The sequence below is a fragment of the Eschrichtius robustus genome, chromosome 4 (assembly GCF_028021215.1).
Source record: "Eschrichtius robustus isolate mEscRob2 chromosome 4, mEscRob2.pri, whole genome shotgun sequence".
In the NCBI taxonomy this organism is placed as follows: domain Eukaryota; kingdom Metazoa; phylum Chordata; class Mammalia; order Artiodactyla; family Eschrichtiidae; genus Eschrichtius; species Eschrichtius robustus.
This window is the reverse complement of record NC_090827.1, coordinates 9,879,457-9,899,754: the sequence shown is the minus strand read 5'-3', so window position 1 is coordinate 9,899,754 and position 20,298 is coordinate 9,879,457. Positions and strand designations below refer to the sequence as shown.

Sequence of the window (20,298 nt, the reverse complement as noted above, 5' to 3'; positions counted from 1 at the left end):
AGTTGATTCACATGCACATCACTTTTCCAGGAAGATTCTTATAATAATCAGGAAACATTCACCTACACAAAGGAAAGGGAGCTACGAATTTCAGAGAGATTGGTCCCCGTCCAGTAAACTGAGTCCCTCCTGCTTCTGACTCACCCGCCATTCTTCTGTTTCAGTCCTGCAGGGCAGACAGCTCCTACCCAACACTTGCCCATGGGACAGAGGGCACGGTTGTGCCCTCGCAGTGACAGATTTATATGGATAAATACTAAGGCACACGTTATTTTCTTTATGTCTTATTTCCTTATGTCTTTTATTTTTAGTCAGATCATTGTATCAGGGTAAATCAGAGTCTGGTATCACAAGCATGTTTTTCAAGTGCTGGACTCTTTGTTCAGTTTTTAAAGATGAGACCTTGTTAAAACCTTTATAGTGTTGACTGTGGCAGAATTTGATTTTTGGCCTTTGAAATTTATTCATGTATGTTTTATTTTTTATTTTTAATTTTTTTAAATTGAAGTACAGTTGATTTACAATGTTGTGTTAGTTTCAGGTGTACAGCAAAGTGATTCAGATATAAACATATATATAATGTATATATATTCTTTTTCAGATTCTTTTCCCTTATAGGTTATTACAAAATATTGAGTTCCCTGTTTCATACAGCAGGTCTTTTTTGGTTATCTATTTTATATATAGTAGTGTGTGTATGTTAACCCCAAAGTCCTAATTTATCCCTACCTTTCCCCTTTGGTAACCATGAGTTTGTTTCATGTATATTTCAAGTATGGTGATGTTCCAAGCATTATTGGAGATATATACATATATATATATGTGTGTGTGTGTATAACTATGTCTGTACATTTATATTTGCTAACTGAGCTCATTCTATATTATATATCATAAAATTATTTCACAGTCCTGTTAAAAACTTTGTAGATATTTTAATGGCTGAATATTCTTTCATCACATACATGTGCCATAATTACCTTATAGTAATTTGGCTATTTAGAATAGTTACATTTTGGGCCTATTATAAATAAAAATACAATGAACACATTTCCCATATAGTTTCCTCATACCCAATTTCTTCCCCCTAAAATTATATTGCTAGAATGGTTCAGTGGATGCCAGAGAGATAAATTTAAAGAAAGTTTTAATTACTAATGCCCCCCCAAAAAGAAGAAAATGGGTTGCATTATGGGATATAATGTGACTTTTATCCAAAACTGCCTTTTCTTCTTGCAATTCTAACGTTTAACATATGACCAACTATAGAGAGTAGTGGTAATCACAGGTTCTGTGGTCTGGCTCCCTGGGGTGTAACTGTGTCTCTGCCACTTCCTCACTGGACAGACAACTCGAGCTATGCCTCCGTTTCCTCAGCTGTGAAATGCTAATAATAGTAATCCCTGCCTCTTCAGGTTGTTGTAAGAATTAAATGGGTTAATTTATGTAAATCTCTTGGAACTGTGCTAGCACAGAGTAGATGCTCACTCACTAAATGTTTGTTCCTAACAGTAACAGCAACAGTATCTAAGAGAATATTTCCTAATTTTACATTTTCAAAGATTATTCTTTTGTTTCTCTTCCTCTGGCATCTCAAATACTGAAGTATCTCAAATTACTTCTTAGACTCTTCCATACCTGCAAATACATGCACGGAATGTGCTTTAAGATTCCTTGGATTGCTAGTATTTATGAGTTATACACATAAATCACACAGCATGTGCATAGATCCTTATCTCAAACAGCCAATGGCAGAATTCTTAGCAAAATGTTTTTCACAGATGGTTGGGGGGCTTTTATAGTTTTCACCTTCAAGTCCAAAAGTTGTCATGAAGATCACTAAAATAAAGGAGCAAAGTGTGGTGTGAACTCCTGCATATCTCCAGCAGAAAGAGAAAGCTGCCTACCCCAGTCCGTATCCCAAACCCTTGGCCGTTTTCCTACCGTGGCCACACATTATGAGGCTGCAGATGGGTCTCTCTAAGGACATTCACTCCATTTGTTACAGTAAGGTTTTTATTTTTATTACAGTAAATTCTTGCCCCACAGAGCTTGGCTGAACCTCATGGAGTCACTAGCAACTCTTGTGTAGACAAGGCAGGCCTGCTGGGCCTTCTTGGCCCATTCCTGCTAAACTCAGAGCTGATGTTGGCCTGTTATACGTTTACATGCCAATGACAAAAAGGGAGGATGCAACCAGAAGAAAAGTGTATATAGAGAGAGGAGCTGCCGCCATACAGATTTCTCCTCCCCATTCCCTTTAAAGCAAGGTTTCTCAGCGTCAGCTGTACTGACAGATGGACCAGACAACTCTCTTTCATGGCAGGCTGTCCTATGCATTATAGAATGTTTAGTCACATCTCTGGCCTCTACCCACTAGATTCTAATATCACATACCCTCACCCCTGTTCATGGCAACCGAAAATGTCTCTAGACAAAACTGGCTCTGGGTGAGAACCCCTGCTCTAAGGCCACAGTGTAATAACATGTCTCTTTGTACCCTTGGCTTTGGCCGACTGGTGTCATATTCCTCAGAGAGTTCTGTGATGAAAGGGGCCTTGAACACCATCTCAAAGTCCACCACTGAACTCTATGCAATCCGAAATAGACACCTGGAAGCACAGAAATAAAACCACTCCTCTACCAACGTTATAACGCCAAGGCTTAAACTCTGTGTTCCTAAAAAGCTCAATTCCAGCTAAAGAAAGTGATCTCTTCCTTTTTCTCAAAGTTAATACATTTGTACTAAAATTAATTAGATCAGTAAAACGGCAGGTTTTAAAATTTTATCACTATTAATTTTTCCTGTAGTCGTCATCTCTATAGTGAAAATGTATAGTCTTCAAGGTACATCTTCAAGAAGATATCATTAATCACCTTTAAAAATTGTGCATTCCTTTTAAAAATGTGTATGTATTCCACAGTTCTAGTCATCTTAGACTTACTGAGCCACTTCTTTTCTAACAATTTTGTTCTCATAAACTTCATGCAGTATTTTCATATTCTGTGCACAAGCTCAATTCTTTGCACTCCTTTGGTGTAAATAATGAGTTTTTATTTTAAAGTTAATGGTTAATGACAATCATGTCTGTTATTTCTATAGAAATTAAATCATTGGGAAATACACTTAGATAAATGTAGCTGATGTAGTTGCTGGTATGTGAATTCTATTCTGGCGTTATGGAGTCTATTTTAATATAAACTGGCAAGATGGAATAAGCTGCATATTACCTTTTTTTACCTTAGAATATTTTTTTACATAAATTGTTGAATCAGATTTAGAACGCAAATTATCACTGAACCTAAAATGCCATGTCATTATTTTAACACCATGAAATATTGCCAAACAACTGTTCTTAGTTCTCTGTCAATATTAAAACAAATATCAGTGTGGATGTGAGATTTTTTTTAGCTAACTAGTTGGAAATCGTACTGCTTTTTCAGTGGTTTTTACTGATTTTTCATGTCTATTTTATGAAATATGTAATAGCATATGCTTACACTTTTCATGTTGTGTTGCTGTTTATCTGAGTATTTCTTTTAGAAGTATTCTTGGCAAATATAGCTATGAGCTATAGTTATTTCATAATTTTAAAAAATATTCCCTTTGATTTTCATGAGCTTACAAATGCTCTACAGAGAAATGCAACTGAACAATTAATTGGCAGTCATCAGATTTGGGCAAATTTTACATAACAACAATATTAATAAAAGCTAGCTTTTATTTAGTGTTTGTTTTGTGTTAAATGTAACTCTTTGCTAAATTATTTTCATGTAATCCTCATAGTGGTATGAATTTATTAAATATTTATGTCCATAATTGTCCGTGTTACTCTTTTTAATTGTCCATTATCCTAGCCTCTTGGTCAGTCAGTGTCTTGGGAATATCTTGTAGTTGAAGAGTGTTTGTCTGACAATAAGTATTTATTAATGGGTTCAAAACTTTGCTAGACTTCTTGGTAAAAATGTTACAAATAATATAAAGAAGAAGAAGAGAAGGGCGAGGTAGGAGGAGTGATCTGGTTGAGGCCACGTGACCTAGAAACTTGAGATAACTAAGATTACGGTATCAGATGACATGCAATCAAGTGTAGATTGTGTGGTGGTGAGTTACAGGAATTCAGAGTTGGGAAAGGTTATTTAGACCTGAGGGTAGTTTGCCCAGATTGCTCTGTGGGCAGTGGATTCTTATCTCAACCTCAAAGGAGTTTAGGATTTGGTTTGGTTGGTGATTGGCCAGTGAGCAACACATGACATTGTAGATGAAAGGACAAGCAAGAGAAAAGTCCTAGAGATGAGAAAAAGCTTCCAGTGTAATGAATGCTTTTGATCCAAGGGTTTGAAACTTTCCTGAAATTCTGACATGATTTTTACACATTTTTAGGAAAAGAATATTGGTTGTATTCTCATTTTTTCTGACCTAAAATAAGAGAGCATGAAGGTATTTCTGGGGTCGGAGAGACCTCAGATATGAAAAGTCAATACACCCAGTATTCATTTGGCACTTGGGTTGCCCATGATTCCAGAGATAGAAGAAAAGTAAAAAAGTTGTGTTTTTCCTATTTATTTCCTTAATTCAAAATTTATTACACCATATGTTGCCCTACAACAGAGGATTACAATAGAAACTTGCCAACTGGTGTGTATTTTGCTTGTTGGTAGTAAATATTTCCAGACACCTTTCTCACATTGGCATTCTCTATTTCAGTGGTTCTCAGCCTTTTTTTTTTTTTTTCTGCCTCTTTCTGACTATTTCTTCTCTCCTTCTAGGTTGCAGTCTGATATACTCTCATAATCTCTCATTACATAGAATAATTATTCTAAGGAGAGGTTAGGCCTGGGGAAGATTTGTATGAGAATCCAGGAGAGGGGTATGGGCCATAATGGTTTGAAAGTTCCCCTCAGGAATATTGGTATCTCCCCTTCACTGTGCCCTTTGCTATATAAGAATTTTTGTATGCATTTTCAATTTTATACCTCGGTTGATATTTTTCTGGAGTGTGATTAATACATTAGATTATTAATAAATTCGAATAAATTATCTTCAGTAACTTAATTGGAAAGACTTTTAAAAATTCTTCTCTTCTTTATTTTATTTTATTTTTTAGATCCCAAAATCTAGGAGTGAGGGATCTATTCAGGCCCACAGGGTACCGCAACCAGAGCTGTCTGATGGCGTTCCTCAGGTCAGCCTGCAGCTAAGTCAGAGAAATTCCTGCTGGGATGACATGAATTCAGCAGAGGATGCTAATGCTGCCAAATTGCTCTCCAGGTTAGCCTGTTGCCTTTGTTTACACATCATGTATTGCATCATCTGTGCTGATATACGGGCCCGCATATGCAGGTATGTTTGCATGTATCCACCACCGGGGTCATCGGGATACAGATCAGTAAAACTATTTAAAACTTACTGTAACTTTTGAAAAATTTCTGACTAGTAATTCTTACCACAGAAGCATTCTTATCACACAAGCATTCCTGGTTTGTTATATTTTATTTTATGGATTAAAACAAATTATTTAGTCAGTCGGACTGTGCTAGGCTCACCTTAAAAGTTGGAAGAGTTATTTTTTAGTTGCCTTTTCATAGTATGTTCAGTGGTCAATATTATTTGCAATTAAAGTGGACATCACAGTTGTTACTAGAACCAACTCTCGCTCACAAATTTTGAATGTTGCCCTTTAACCTTTAGGTTGCGCGTTAAACCTGAAAGCAAACTTCTTTGGTATGCTTGAGGAAAAAGGCATACAATTTTCTTAACATAGGTAAAATGGGGTCTGAATCTTACTTACTCCTCACATATAGAATTTTTCCTTTTAAAGGTTTTTCATCTTTTATTATAACTGACAACCTATTTCTATAATTTAAAAAATGTCATTACAAGTATAAGACAGACAGCTCTAAAGAATGGAAAGATTTTTAAGACATTATATAAATAATACAGTTAAAGAGCTTGCCACCTTGGATTGCCTTATAGAAAAGATGGAGTTCGAGCTGGATTTTTTAAATGAAGATAATTTAAATATGAAGAAAAAGAAGTCAAGGCTCTTGTAGATGGGCCCAGTTAGGAGGCAAGAGTAGGTACAGTGTATCTGGGACATACCAAACGGAAGTCATGTGAGGAATCAGTGGGGAAAAAGGCTGGGAAGGTGGGGTAAGGCCAAGCCATTGAGGACCTCGAATGCCAGCCTGCAGTTATTTCTTGTTCAGGCTTGCCCCTCACTGAACAGATGTTCAGCACTTGACCTCTGCTTCCAGGAAGTGCTTTAGGACAGAGGATGCAGCAGTGAACAAAGCCAACCAGACCCTGGAGTTCATGGACCTTGTGTTCTAGTGAGGGAGGCAATAGCAAGACACACAGGAAAAAAACAAACAAACAAAAAGCCTGTGAAGACCATTTCAGCTCATTAATAAATGGGGGAGTTAAGAAACAAGTAGGTTAATGTAATAGACTGACCCAAAGACCATTTTCGTTTGCTTAGGCAGGGGAAGCCTGAATTGAGACGAGAAGGCGGGAGAGAAGAGAGCCTGCGAAGATCAAGGCAAGAGCATTTCTGTGCAAGAGAACTGAGGTAGGGAAGCTTAGCTTCCTGCTACAGGTAACAGGAAACCAGGGAAGGTTCCAGCTGGGTAGGGTTAGGTGATGGGAGCCATGGTAAGTTGGTATGTTGGAAAAGGAATCTTCCATCAGCATGCAGGCTTGATTGGAAGAGGAGAGCTTGGAGGCTGGTACAGTGTTGGTTCCTTCAACAGTTATTAATTGTCACTGAGATCTAGTTGTGTGGCATTTACTTGCTGGGTGCTGGGGATTCAGAGAATGAGAGACATATGCCTTGCACTTGGGGAGACAGAGGATAAGTGAGTAAAAATTCCATAATTATCATTAAATAGACATTTCGCTAAGTGCCTGTTGCGTACCAGGCACTGTGAAATGGGCTGGTGATAAAGTCATACCTAAGATTCAAGTGCCTCTCTTAAGGCGCTTCGAAAACCGTCCGCAGGTTGCTGTGTGAGAGCAGAGGAAGGGCACAGACCAGGTGGGGACCTGGAGTTCAGAAGTTTCAGAAAGAGGGTGATTTTTGAACTGAAGCTAGTGGGATTCATGGAGGTACTGGGCAGCGAAACCGAGAGAAGGGTGCTTCTGGAAGAAAAAAGCGCACGTGCAAGAACAGGTAGGGCAGTGAGGGCAGCTTGGAGGAGAGCTGCGAGTGCGGCAGGGAGACAGGACATCTGGATTTTGGAACTGAGACTGGCAGAGGGGCTAAAGGTGGGGTCAGAGACGAAGATGGATAGGTCAGAGCATGAGCAACTGTACCCCGTATTAAGGAGCTTGGATTTTTCTCTTAAAACTGGCAGAGGGTGATTACAGGAATATGAGCAGGAAAACGATAGAAACAGACTTGCATTTTATAAATTCCTGTGTGTTTCTGAGACACAAATCAAGAAGTGAGATTATGGAGAGAAGGCACAGCTAACATTGCTCTGGCCTCCGTTTGTCCCTCTGGTTAGCAGATCTGCAGTTAAAACAAATGCATATTAGTATTTTTTAATTTCTTCTGTACCTTCCAATTTTTTTTTAAAGTACGGTCTTAAAGAACTAACTTTTTCCTGCTGGGCAACCGTAAAGATTTAGATAGGACGACACGTCCCTGTCAAACCTTGCTACCCACCATCGTGCAGAAGCTCATTCAGTCTCTTGTATCTATCCATAAATCTGGAGTGTCTGTGCAGAGATTTTTACTTTTTTATTTTTATATACCTCTTAATAGATTGTGTGACAAATTATCAAAAGACAAATGGAGATCATTAAAATGAATTTAACTAAAAATAACTTTTAAATCCTTTATATGTCTTGAAGTAGCAGAATAGGTATTGTGCCAATTTTTATTTCAAAAATGAACTTACGAAGATGTTTTCATTTGTGGTTGCTTTCTAAAACAAGTTATTGGTTAGTTAATAAATTTGAGCTAGAAAAAAAGAAGTGTGCCTGTGTTTGGTACACACACTCAACTTTCTCTAAATCTTTTTTTAGGGAAGTTTCCATTTTTCTCTTTAACAGTTTATTGGTTGCCTCAGTCTTAACCACAGAGGTTGGCAGTGTTGTAGTAAGTATTTTGCTATGCCCTTGTTCTCTAAATACAGTATTTACTTTGGCTTACCAACACTTTTCCAAGGAATTGTCAAGAAGCATTCATCTGAGCTTTTCATAGTATTGATTTATTTTTTAGTTGCTCCTATTAAAAGAAAAAAAAAAGCAATTCAGCAAAATCTATTCTTGTTTGACCTATGATCTGGTAAGTTTGATTTACTTTACAAAACAAAAAATAAAGCAATTCTCTTTGCACTTATTAATAAAATCATTGCAACACATTTATACATAACAGTTTGATTTTCAGTGGAGCTACCATATCAGTTAACAACAAAGATAAAACCAAGAAAGAACCTTTGGTATTGAAATGTCCAGAATGATGAAGTGTCCTATGATTTTTCAACAACAGGTTTGATTTCTAGGGCTTTGAGAAGTGATTTTGGCTAACAGTGTGTTCTTGATAACTTGGAAATATTAGAGTTTAGACCTTGTTCAGTATTTTTTCCCAGGTTGGCTGACTTTGATCTTTTTTCTTCTTAGTTTCAAATCTTAAACATAGTCCCATTGCTTCTTGAGATGTAATAGAAATATGAATTTTTATCAGCAAGTGTTGATTGTTTTTCTGCTCTTCAGATAGTGGCAGTAGAAATAAAAGCATAAAGCGGTAACACATTTTAAAATGAGCATTCAAAGAGGAGCTCAATATCATATATTGCTTACTGGCTGACTTCTATCTTGGAACATTATTTATTTACATGAATAACTTTTTTCTGTATTTCTGTAATTGTCTAAAATTGGCATTGAGGAGGTAATCATATAAACAATCATTTTTCTAGTCTTCATAGAATCTTTCTCTCATAATTAAAATGGCTTCATGAGAAAAACTTGGGAATAACTATCTCTTGATTTTGTTAGAGCTCAGTGGAGCTATTTTATACTGGATTCGCAGGCAAGGACAGAAGTGCTTAGTGACAGGTTCACTTCATTCAAAAAAGGCATTTAGCTAATCCATTTATATCGTCTAAATCTGACATCAGCAATTTCTAAAATATTGTCAAGAGTTCTTTTTTGTAATCCAGCTGTTGGCATTAGCAAAACTCACAGTAGACTGAAAGGCATAACTCCTAATCTGACATGCTGACTTTAAAAGAGTAAGAGCCCTGTCCTTCTCTGCCGTGTAAGTACAGTGCACAAGTTTGGTGGGTTAGAGGCACGCACAGAAGTGAGGATATTGTTGGACAGATGCATCCCTTAGGCAAGGCTAGAACATTCCAGTCCCTCTCCCTACACATGATAATCTTATCTTGCTTCTTTTAAAAATATTGAGGAAAATATTTGTTTTGTCATTTACACAAGAACTAAACTATAGGTGTTAACTTGGTTAGTAAACAGGCCACTTAAAAATTTTCCTGGAAGGGAAAGTTACACATCCATCCTAAAAAAGTAAAAGGAAAAGATCTGTATGTAAAGTTTAAGATGTTACCATAATTTGAAGCTTCAAGGATAGCTATATTACTATCTATTTCAACATGTGAAATAGATAAATGATTATTTTTTCATGTTACTGGCACTATATTATTACTTTCAGAATTTAATTTCAGAACTTAAGGAAGAGGATTAATATTTTTAGTCTTTTAGATGTTAAACAATATTTATTGTAATGTTTTATTTGAAAGGTTATGCATTTCCTTAAATGTGTGATTTTCTTAAAGGCCAAAGGAAAATTTCTAGTTTTGTTCTATAAAATCAGAGTGAAGACTCAAGAAAAGCTGTATGTTGTATGATTCCATTTATATGAAATGTCCAGAAAAGGCAAATTTATAGAAACAGAAAGTAGAGTTGTGATTGTCAGGGGGTGGGGAGCCAGGAAGGAGATATATGTATATACATATATATGTATATGTACAGGAGATTAACTGTACATGCCTGGAGGGACCTTATTTAGGGGAATGAAAATATTCTAAACTGATTTATCGTGATAGTTGCACCACTTGGTAAAGTTACTAAAAATCACTGAACTGTGTACCTGAAAATGTGGATTTTATGATATGTAAAATACACCTCAATAACACTGTTTAAAAAAATACAAATACAAAAAAAGTTGGAGTAAGGAGAAGTGGATATGCTTTACCAAGAAAGTCACTTGAGTGCAAATTGCTGAGATACCACTATTGTTATAAGTAAATGCTCTCTGCAGAGAATTGTGTTTGCTACATTTTAAGAGAATTTGTTCCTTTGTACTTTTCATTGACTGTGACAGCATGGTGGCAGGAATAAAGGTCAGGTGCTCTTGAAATGCAATTCATAAGGAGAGAAAGGTAGAGAGGGGAAAAGCTCTTTGTTTTTTCATCCCTGGAATGATTCCAGGTTGTGGTTTACTGTGCTATATAATCAAAAGTTATTGAAGTGATCAGTATTTCAGGGAGACAGAAACAGAAGGGAAAAGCTCCAACATCTTGGGAGTTCCACAAAGAAAATCATAGGTCCATTGTTCATAAAGCAGAAAAGTTACCCAGTATACTTCTGTCAACAGAAGTTCCTGGTCTTCTTTCCTGTAGGTGAGTGTCCTATAGACACATTGACAATGAAAATAAGTTTTGTACTTGGCTCTTACATAAAGATAAAGCAAATAAGAGTGATTAAAATGCTTTCATTTTCTGTAATAGGAATAAATAGCTACCACTATGCCAATCATTTACCTAAAATAATATGAAGAATATAGAATTAAAATATATTTGCTTATGTTACAGAGGTGTTCTTAATTTGATAGGTAAATGAGGGAAACTACAATAAATCTCTTTTCAATGTGTATTAAAAACAAATCGTTCCCTGGGATAGCATATTCTGCCTGAAAGCATTGTTGTATTCTGAAAGTTTTGTCTATTTATTCCATTTTTCAATACTTCTGAATTACATGAGGAATACATTCTTCTTAGAAAAATTTCAAATACCACTGATAAGACTAAAGTTCCCCTTGCCTCTCTTGCTCTACAGTTCAAATTCCCTCCCGTCTCCTCCAGGAGATAACTGTTATTATGGGTTTAATTATATATTCTTCCAGACTTCTTTCAGTGTATTTACACAGGAGTATAGTTTGCATACTTTTCCACTTTTTAGAAAACAATTTTCATGATACTGAATGTATTGTGGCACTTCACGTGTTCCTGAAATTTTCCAGTTTCCTGTATCATTTCCTCCTACTGTGTCGTTCCTTCCCTTTCCTTCCCACCTTGGTCTTCAGTGGTCTCCAAGTCTCCTTCCTTGACTGCCTACTCCCTCCTCTGTCTGTTGTCTCTTCCACAGCTAATCTAGTCACAGAATGATAATATTCAAATCAGTATCTTGGACCTGAACTCAGTTCTAAGTTTCCAGGGCCTGCAGCCATCTCTACTTCAGCCTTACCATAAATTCACTGTGCCCAAACAGAACTCATGTTCTCATCTTTCCCTCCAACTTTGCTATGTGTTGCATTCTCTCAACCACTAGACTCAAACCTTTTATATAATAAGTCACCAAATCTTGTCAGTATTTCCTTTTCAGTATCTCCGACATACTTTTCCCCATTTTCTCCCCCATGATCTCAACTGTAATTTAGGCCTCCATCACCTTGTGGTTAGATAATTACTACATCTTCTGCACTCCTCTAACCTACGGGATTTATTTTCTTCATACAAGTTGGTCCTATGCCTCTGTTTTCAACTCCTAACTCTATACAGTGACTTCTGGATCTATATCTCCCATTCAGAATCCTGCATTGTATGTCACTCTTAACTAGCAAACGTGTCAACCTTATCCATAAGATACCACAGACCCTCCCCTTGCCCCCTACCCCATCCATAGCCAGCCAATCCCAGAATGCTCTTTGACAGTCTCACTGTCTATATTTGCCTCATTACTACCCTACTCCTTACCACCTCTGCAAATGCAAATGCAGATCATACTCCTTCTCGGAACTATTTAGTGGCTTACATGTGCCCAGCCTACAGGAAAATCCTTTCTCTGTTCTCCACCTGTCTTCCCAGCCCCTTCTCCCTCCTCTATGGCTGCCTTTTTCTCATACTTACAGCCACCATATAACCCATACTTTCCATAACTTATCTTGGTTTCACATGTATCCTCTTCAAGATTAAATCATGTGTCAGACTTTGTCTTGATATTTGCTTAAAAAATTTTACAGCAAGATGACAGAATAGGAGGTCCCCTGCCCATATTCCCCCCACAGCAACAATAACTTGGCAGCCATCCATAGACAAAAGTGCCTTTGTAGGAGCTTTGGGATCCAAGTAAGAGGTTGCAAAACTCCAGCATAGCCCAAGACTAAGGAAGGTCATTTTGAGAAAACCTACCCTCAACCAGGTGGCAGGCTCACAAACCATGGTTCCATGATGGTGGCTACAGGCCTGGGAAAAGGCCCGTTCCCCTGTGGACTCAGCTGTAGCCCCCTTTGGCCTTGGTTCCACCACCAGTACCACACAAGGGACCAGGGAGGAAACACGCCCACCCACGCCTTGGGTAACAGGTCCATGACCTCAGTCCCAACTGTAGACCTGAAGCAGCCTGTGACCTGGCTCCAGCCACTCTCAGCCTTAATCTGGAAATAATCCCTCCCACCCAGGCATCCGGCAAGAGAGACACTTGTCCATTTCCCCAAAGGCAGGCCTGCCAACCTCGGTCTGACGGAGGATTCTGAAGTAGCACCGCGACTCGCCCCGGCTCCCACCAGCTGTGCTCCAAGACGAGTCCTGCCCACCCAGGACCTGGCAGCAGATATGCTTCTCCAAGCCCCCAGAGGCAGACTGTTGAGCTTGGTCCGACTGTGCATTCTGAAGCAGCACTATGACCTAGCTAGCACCAGCCCCGCTCAGCCATGGGCCAGGGGCAGTCCTACCCACCTAGGAACCTGGCAAGAGGCACATCCATCCATGTACCCAGAGGCAGGGATACAGACCTCAGACTTGGTTGTGGACCCCGAAGCAGTCCCGTGACTCAGTTCCAGCCTTTCTCAGCAATGGTCAGGGGCAGTCCTGCCCACCCAGGACCGGGCAGGAGCCCTCCCATAGACCTGGCAGGAGCCACACATCTGGTAACAGGCCACTGTCTGAGGACCCTAAGGCAGACCCTTGTCCCAGTGCCAGCTCTACTAACCAAGGTCCTGGAGGCAGTTGCATCATCCCAGGGAGCAGATAGGATCCACACCTGCCTAAGTCCACCAACCACAGACCCAGCAGCAGCCCTATGACATGGCTTTAATCCTGCTTAACTGGGATCCCAGAGGCAATTCCATCAGCTCAGGGACCTAAAAGAAGAATGTCTTTTCCTGCCAAAACCAGTCTGTAAAGACCAGAAGAAGTGTTTGCGCCTTCAAATGTGCAGATACCAGTACAAGGCTACACATATCACAAAGAATCAGGCAAACGTGACACCACAAAAGGAAGCTAGTAAAGCTCCAATAGCCAAACCAAATAAATGGAGATAGACACATTTCCTGAAAAGCAATTTTTTAAATCATGTTTTAAAAGCTCATCAAGGGACTTCCCTGGTGGTGCAGTGGTTAAGAATCCGCCTGCCAATGCAGGGGACATGGGTTCGAGCCCTGGTCTGGGAAGATCCCACATGCCGCAGAGCAACTAAGCCCATGCGCCACAACTACTGAACCTGCGCTCTAGAGCCCGCAAGACACAACTACTGAGCCCGCATGCCACAACTACTGAAGCCCACGTGCTTAGAGCCCATGCTCAGCAACAGGAGAAGCCACCACAATGAGAAGCCTGTGCACTACAATGAAGAGTGGCCCTGCTCACTTCAACTAGAGAGGGCCCGTGTGCAGCAACGAAGACCCAATGCAGCCAAACATAAATAAATTTAAAAAAAAAAAGCTCATCGAGATGCAAGAGAATGTAGATAGCTAAATAAAATCAGGAAAACAGTACATAACAGATCAAGACATATAATAGAGAAATAGAAACCATAAACGCAATCAAACAGAAATCCTGGAGCTGAAGAATACAATGACAGAACTGAAAATTCAATAGAGACCTTCAACAGTGCAGAGTTGATCATGAAGAAGAAAAAATCAGCCAACTTGGAGACAGGTCATTTAGCATTAGCTGGAGGAACAAAAAAAAAAAGAAAAAGAGTGACAAAATTGTGCAAGACCTAGAGGACACCATTAAGCAAATGAATGTACACAACTTAGAAGTTCAAGCAGGAGAGAGAGAGAGAAAGGAGAAGAAAACTTATTTAAAAAGTAATGGCTGAAAACTTCCTGAATCTTAAAAGGGATATGAACATCCAGGTGAAGCTCAAAGGACCCCAAGCAAGATTACTCTGAGACGTGTTATACAGATTGTCAAAAGTCAAAGACCAAGAGAGACTCCTGAAAGCAGCAAGAGAAAAAACAATTCATCACATACAAGGGAACCCTCATGAGGCTATAAGTGGATTTTTTGGCATGACCCTTGTAGGCCAGGAGGAAATGGGATGATATATTCAAAGTGTGAAAGAAAAAACTGCCAACCAGGAATACTATATCTGACAAAACTGTCCTTCAGAAATGAAAGGGAGATGAATACATTCCCAGACAAACAAAAATTCAGGGAATTCATCGCCACAAGACCTGCCTTACAAGAAAGGCCTAAGAGCATTATTCAAATTGAAAGAAAAGGAAGCTAAGTAACCACATGAAAACGTACTGCCCGGACTTCCCTGGTGGCGCAGTGGTTAAGAATCTGCCTGCCAATGCAGGGGACACAGGTTCAAGCCCTGGTCTGGGAAGATCCCACGTGCCATGGAGCAACTAAGCCCGTGTGCCACAACTACTGAGCCTGCACTCTAGAGCCCACAAACCGCAACTACTGAAGCCTGCATGCCTAGAGCCTATGCTCCACAACAAGAGAAGCCACTGCAATGAGAAGCCCACGCACCACAATGAAGAGTAGCTCCCGCTCACTGCAACTAGAGAAAGCCCGCGCATGGCGACGAAAACCCAGTGCAGGCCCCAAAATTAATTAATTAATTAATAATTTTAAAAAATACTACCCAAAGAGATCCACAGATTCAGTGTAATTCCTATCGAAATTCCAATGGCATTTTTCACAGATTAAAAAAAAAATCCTGAATTTTATATGGAACCACAAAAGACCCCAAATAGCAAAAGCAATCTTGAGAAAGAAAACAAAGCTGGAGGCATCATATTCCTGATTTCAAACTATGTTACAAAGGAATAGTAATCAAAACGGTATGCTATTGGTATGAAAACAGAGACATACCAATGGAGCAGAAGAGACAACCTAGAAATAAACCTAAGCATATACAGTCAACTAATCTTTGACAAAGGTGCTAAGAATACACAGTGGAGAAAGGATAGGCTCTTCAATAAATGGTGTTAGGAAAACTGGATATCTACATGCAAAAGAATGAAACTGGACCCGTATCTTACACCACACTTGAAAATTAGCTCAAAATGGATAAAACACCTAAATGTAAAACCTGAAACTGTAGAACTGCTAGAAGAAAACATTGGGGAAAAGCTCCTTGACGTTGGTTTTGGCAGTGATTTTTTTGATACAACTCTAAAAGCACAGGCAACAAAAACAAAAATCAACAGGTGGGACTACATCAAACTAAAAAAAACTTCTGCACAGTCAAGGAAACCACCAACAAAATGAAAAGGCAAACTATGGAATGGCAGAAAATATCAATATTTCAATCTGTATACCTGAGAAAGGGTTAATATCCAAAATATATAAGGAACTCATATAACTCAATAGCAAAAAAAAAAAAAATCCAGTTAACCCAACTAAACTGGGCAAAGGACTTGAATAGACATTTTTTCAAAGAAGACATAGGAATGGTCAGCAGGTATATGAAAAAGTGCTCTGCATCACTAATCATCAAGGAAATGTAAAATAGAACCACAATGAGCTATTGCCTCACACCTGTTAGGATGACTGTCATCAAGAAGACAAGAGATAGCAAGCATTGATGAGGATGTGGAGGAAAGGGAACCCTTGTGTGTTGTTCGTAGGTATGTAAGTTGGTATAGCCACATGGAAAAGAGTGTGGTGCTTCCTCAAAAAAATTAAAAATAGAATTAACATGTAATCTAGCAATCCCACTTCTGGGTATGTATCTGAAGGAAATGAAATTGGTATCTCAAAGAGATATCTGCACTCCCATGTTCACTGTAGCATTATTTATAATAGCCAATATATGGAACCACCTAAGTGTCAGGGGATGAATAGATAAAGTCAACATGGTATAAATAATATGCCATTGTGTGTGTGTATATATACATTGCTTGTATATTTCTTGTGTGTGTGTGTGTATATATATATGGTATATTTATACACACATACACACACACAGACAAGGGAAATTCTGCCACTTGCGACAACTTGGATGAACCTGACAGACGTTATGCTAAGTGAAATAAGTGAAATAAGACAGAGCAAGACAAATACTGTATGATCTCACTTATATGTGGAATCTAAAAAGGTTGAACTCATAAAAGCAGAGTAGAACAGTGGTTGCCAGGGACTTGAGGTGTTGGGGAAAAGGAGAGATGTTGGTCAAAGGGTAAAAATATTCAGTTATAAGATGAGTAAATTCTGGGGATCTAGTGTTTTGCATGATGACTATAATAAACAATACTGTGTTGTATACTTGAAATTTGCTAAGACAGTCAGCCTTAATTGGTCTCACCAGAAAAACAAAATTGTAGCTGTGAGGTGACGGATGTGTTAATTTGCCTGATTGTGGTAATCATTTTACAATGTATACACATATCAAATCATCACATTTTATACCTTAAATATATGCAATTTGTATTTGTCAATTATATCTCAGTAATGCTAGAAAAAATTAAATAACCCTACGTGTAACATTTTTGTCTACATCACAGTTTTGTCAGGTGACCCTGTGAAAGGATTTTCAGATCTGAAAAGTAATCTTGGATGAAGAAACTATGATTCTGAAAAGGTTATTCATTTCACAGATATTTATTGAGTTAGGTGAATTATCTAAGATTGCATAGTTGGCAGGCTGAGATTAACATATGTCTTCTGATTATTTTACAATTATTTCCTGCCTGTCTTCTACCTTGATTTACGTCACCCTTTCATGTCTTTATACTTCTCTCTTCAACCTGATTGTGACTTCCTGAACCAGAGGGACTGCATCTTATGTGGTTTTTTTGCATCCATGACAGTACCTGGTAGGTATATACTTAGCTGCTCCTGCCATAGTCGTTATTCTTGTAATATTATTACACGTGCTCAATTTGAATTTAAATTCTACTCTCGTCCTCTTAGCTGACTTAAACCTCTCTGACGTTGAGGTCTGATTCTAAAACGGTAGAATTTTATGTGTTAATTCTGTTTCTTGTGGTCCTTGGAAAGTGTTCCTTGGCTATTTTGCACTGGCCACCCTGGAAAATGCCACAGAATTCCAGGCAGCTGTGCCCTTTCATCATCCCCACTTAATCTCTGTGCCATCTCGCCACGGGGGCTCTGGCCCTGATGTTGCATTTCTATCAGTAATGTGCTGCTTATTTATGTAGGAGACTTTCATTGTTTTATGAGGCTCATAACATCTCTGTGCAACTCTCTGCCCTTGTAGCAGAAGTCATGTCTTGTGATGTTTGCCAAATGACACTTCATATTTTAGTCACATTACAACAGTAGACCTCCTAAGATTCAGACTTCCAATGATATTAATAATGAATCAATATTCAACAATATTAACTGTACCCATTGTCTTTCAAGATAGCTAATCTGTTAACTCTGGCAATCAACTATGACTTTCTTCATTTCTGAAGTCAAGCCAGCAACAGAAAGCAGCCATAATTATCCTGTGTTTGTACTTCACGAAGGGCACTCCAGTTACTTCCTGAACACCTGTTTGTTCCCCATAGTGTCCCACTCTCTGCTACTCGGAAAAAGTTTCAGAATTTTTAACTGACTAGTGAAGCTGAAATGAAATTAGGATTCTTAGCTACAAGATTCATAACCATATCATGTACAGTATAATTTGAAAAATTACCAAATATAAATGTGCTGCTGACTCTTCAAGGTTTCCTCCAATAAGTCCCACATGAGGAAAGGAAAGTTTAAAACCACCTTGTGAAAAGCATAGTGGTAAGTCTCACCACACAGTTCACCTACAGAGCTACTATTTTCTGAGGTATTTACGCTCCCTGGCCTTCGTAACAAAGATGAATAGAAACGTAGGCTTGAAAAAGTCCCCAGGGTCCCAGGCTGGGTTAGAAAAAATATCTAATTCCATTTCTACAGATAGTTTTCTAATCTATTCTTAACCACCACTAGCTCACATGATAAATATTCCAGGGTCATCTTAGATAAACTATTTCATATATGTTGAATAACTATTAAACATATTTTCTAGTGTTTAATTTCAATCTCCCTTTATTCCTATAATTTAAAATGAAAGTCTCTGAGATTTCTCCAATTATTTTGATTATTAAAAAACAATTTACCTATTCACCAAAGTCTGCCACTCAATACAATTGCTCTCTTCAAATTTTGGCATTTCACTGGAATGCAAATTTCAATTTAAAATTTTTTTCTAAACTCTATTTATATTATGAGCAGTTGGTAAGGGAAGGTAAGTAATGGTAAAGAAATTTATTATCGTGTTTGCAGATCTTTTTTTTTTTTACACAAATTTAAGGAGTTATTTTTTATTATTAACTTGGAAGTATTTTTGATACCAGTTTTTTTTTTTAATATTGACTTATTTGGTTGCACCAGGTCTTAGTAGCGGCAGGCGGGCTCCTTAGTTGTGGCTCACCAGCTCCTTAGTTGCAGCACATGGGCTCCTTAGTTGTGGCATGCAAACTCTTAGTCGCAGCATGCATCTGGGATCTAGTTCCCTGACCAGGGATCGAACCCGGGCCCGCTGCATTGGGAGCGCAGAGTCTTATACACTGCGCCACCAGGGAAGTCCCTGCAGATCATTTCTAGTAACATGTAAATCACCAGAGTATATCTGGACTGCTGTGGTCTTAACTGAATTTATTTTAGTAATTCACAGTCAACAGATTCTTATTGGGCACATTCTTTGTACTGCACATTTTGCACTGGGCCCTGAGAAGTCAAAGAGAACTAAGGCACCGTCTCTAATCTTTAGGGGTCTCCTAGTCCATTAAGTGAGGCAAACTTATACATGGTTAACAATGATAAAAAATGCAGAAGGTTTTATTTTTTTTTATTTATTTATTTTTTTGTCACTGTAACTTTTTTTTTTTAACATCATTATTGGAGTATAATTGCTTTACAATGGTGTGTTAGTTTCTGCTTTATAACAAAGTGAATCAGTTATACATATACATAAGTTCCCATATCTCTTCCCTCTTGCGTCTCCCTCCCTCCCACCCTCCCTATCCCACCCCTCTAGGTGGTCACAAAGCACCGAGCTGATCTCCTTGTGCTATGCGGCTGCTTCCCACTGGCTATCTATTTTACGTTAGGTAGTGTATATATGTCCATGCCACTCTCTCACTTTGTCCCAGCTTACCCTTCCCCCTCCCCATATCCTCAAGTCCATCCTCTAGTAGGTCTGTATCTTTATTCCCGTCTTGCCCCTAGGTTCTTCACGACCTTTTTTTTTTTTTTCTTAGATTCCATATATATGTGTTAGTATGCGGTGTTTGTTTTTCTCTTTCTGACTTACTTCACTCTGTATGACAGACTCTAGGTCCATCCGCCTCACTAGAAATAACTCAATTTCGTTTCTTTTTATGGCGGAGTAATATTCCATGGTATATATCTGCCACTTCTTCTTTATCCATTCACCTGTTGATGGACACTTAAGGTTGCTTCCATGTCCTGGCTATTGTAAATAGAGCTGCAATGAACATTGTGGTACATGACTCTTTTTGAATTATGGTTTTCTCAGGGTATATGCCCAGTAGTGGGATTGCTGGGTGGTATGGTAGTTCTATTTTTAGTTTTTTAAGGAACCTCCGTACTGTTCCCCATAGTGGCTGTATCAATTTACATTCCCACCAACAGTGCAAGAGGGTTCCCTTTTCTCCACACCCTCTCCAGCATTTATTGTTGGTAGATTTTTTGATGATGTCCATTCTGACTGGTGTGAGATGATATCTCATTGTAGTTTTGATTTGCATTTCTCTAATGATTACTCACGTTGAGCATTCTTTCATGTGTTTGTTGGCAATCTGTATATCTTCG

General features: G+C 38.5%; 1 protein-coding gene across 3 annotated transcripts in view; it reads left to right on the top strand.

Moving 5' to 3' along the window:
- The window catches only part of FAM13A (family with sequence similarity 13 member A), a 342,137-nt gene that overhangs the window by 202,254 nt on the left and 119,585 nt on the right, over positions 1-20,298 (top strand). For 2 of the 3 annotated variants that reach the window (XM_068542446.1, XM_068542445.1), the window contains exons 7-8: positions 5,106-5,269; positions 6,480-6,569. In XM_068542446.1, coding sequence (XP_068398547.1) covers positions 5,106-5,269; positions 6,480-6,569 — 254 coding nt within the window. The remainder of the gene's footprint in view (positions 1-5,105; positions 5,270-6,479; positions 6,570-20,298) is intronic. The other variant, XM_068542447.1, reaches the window with a different exon arrangement.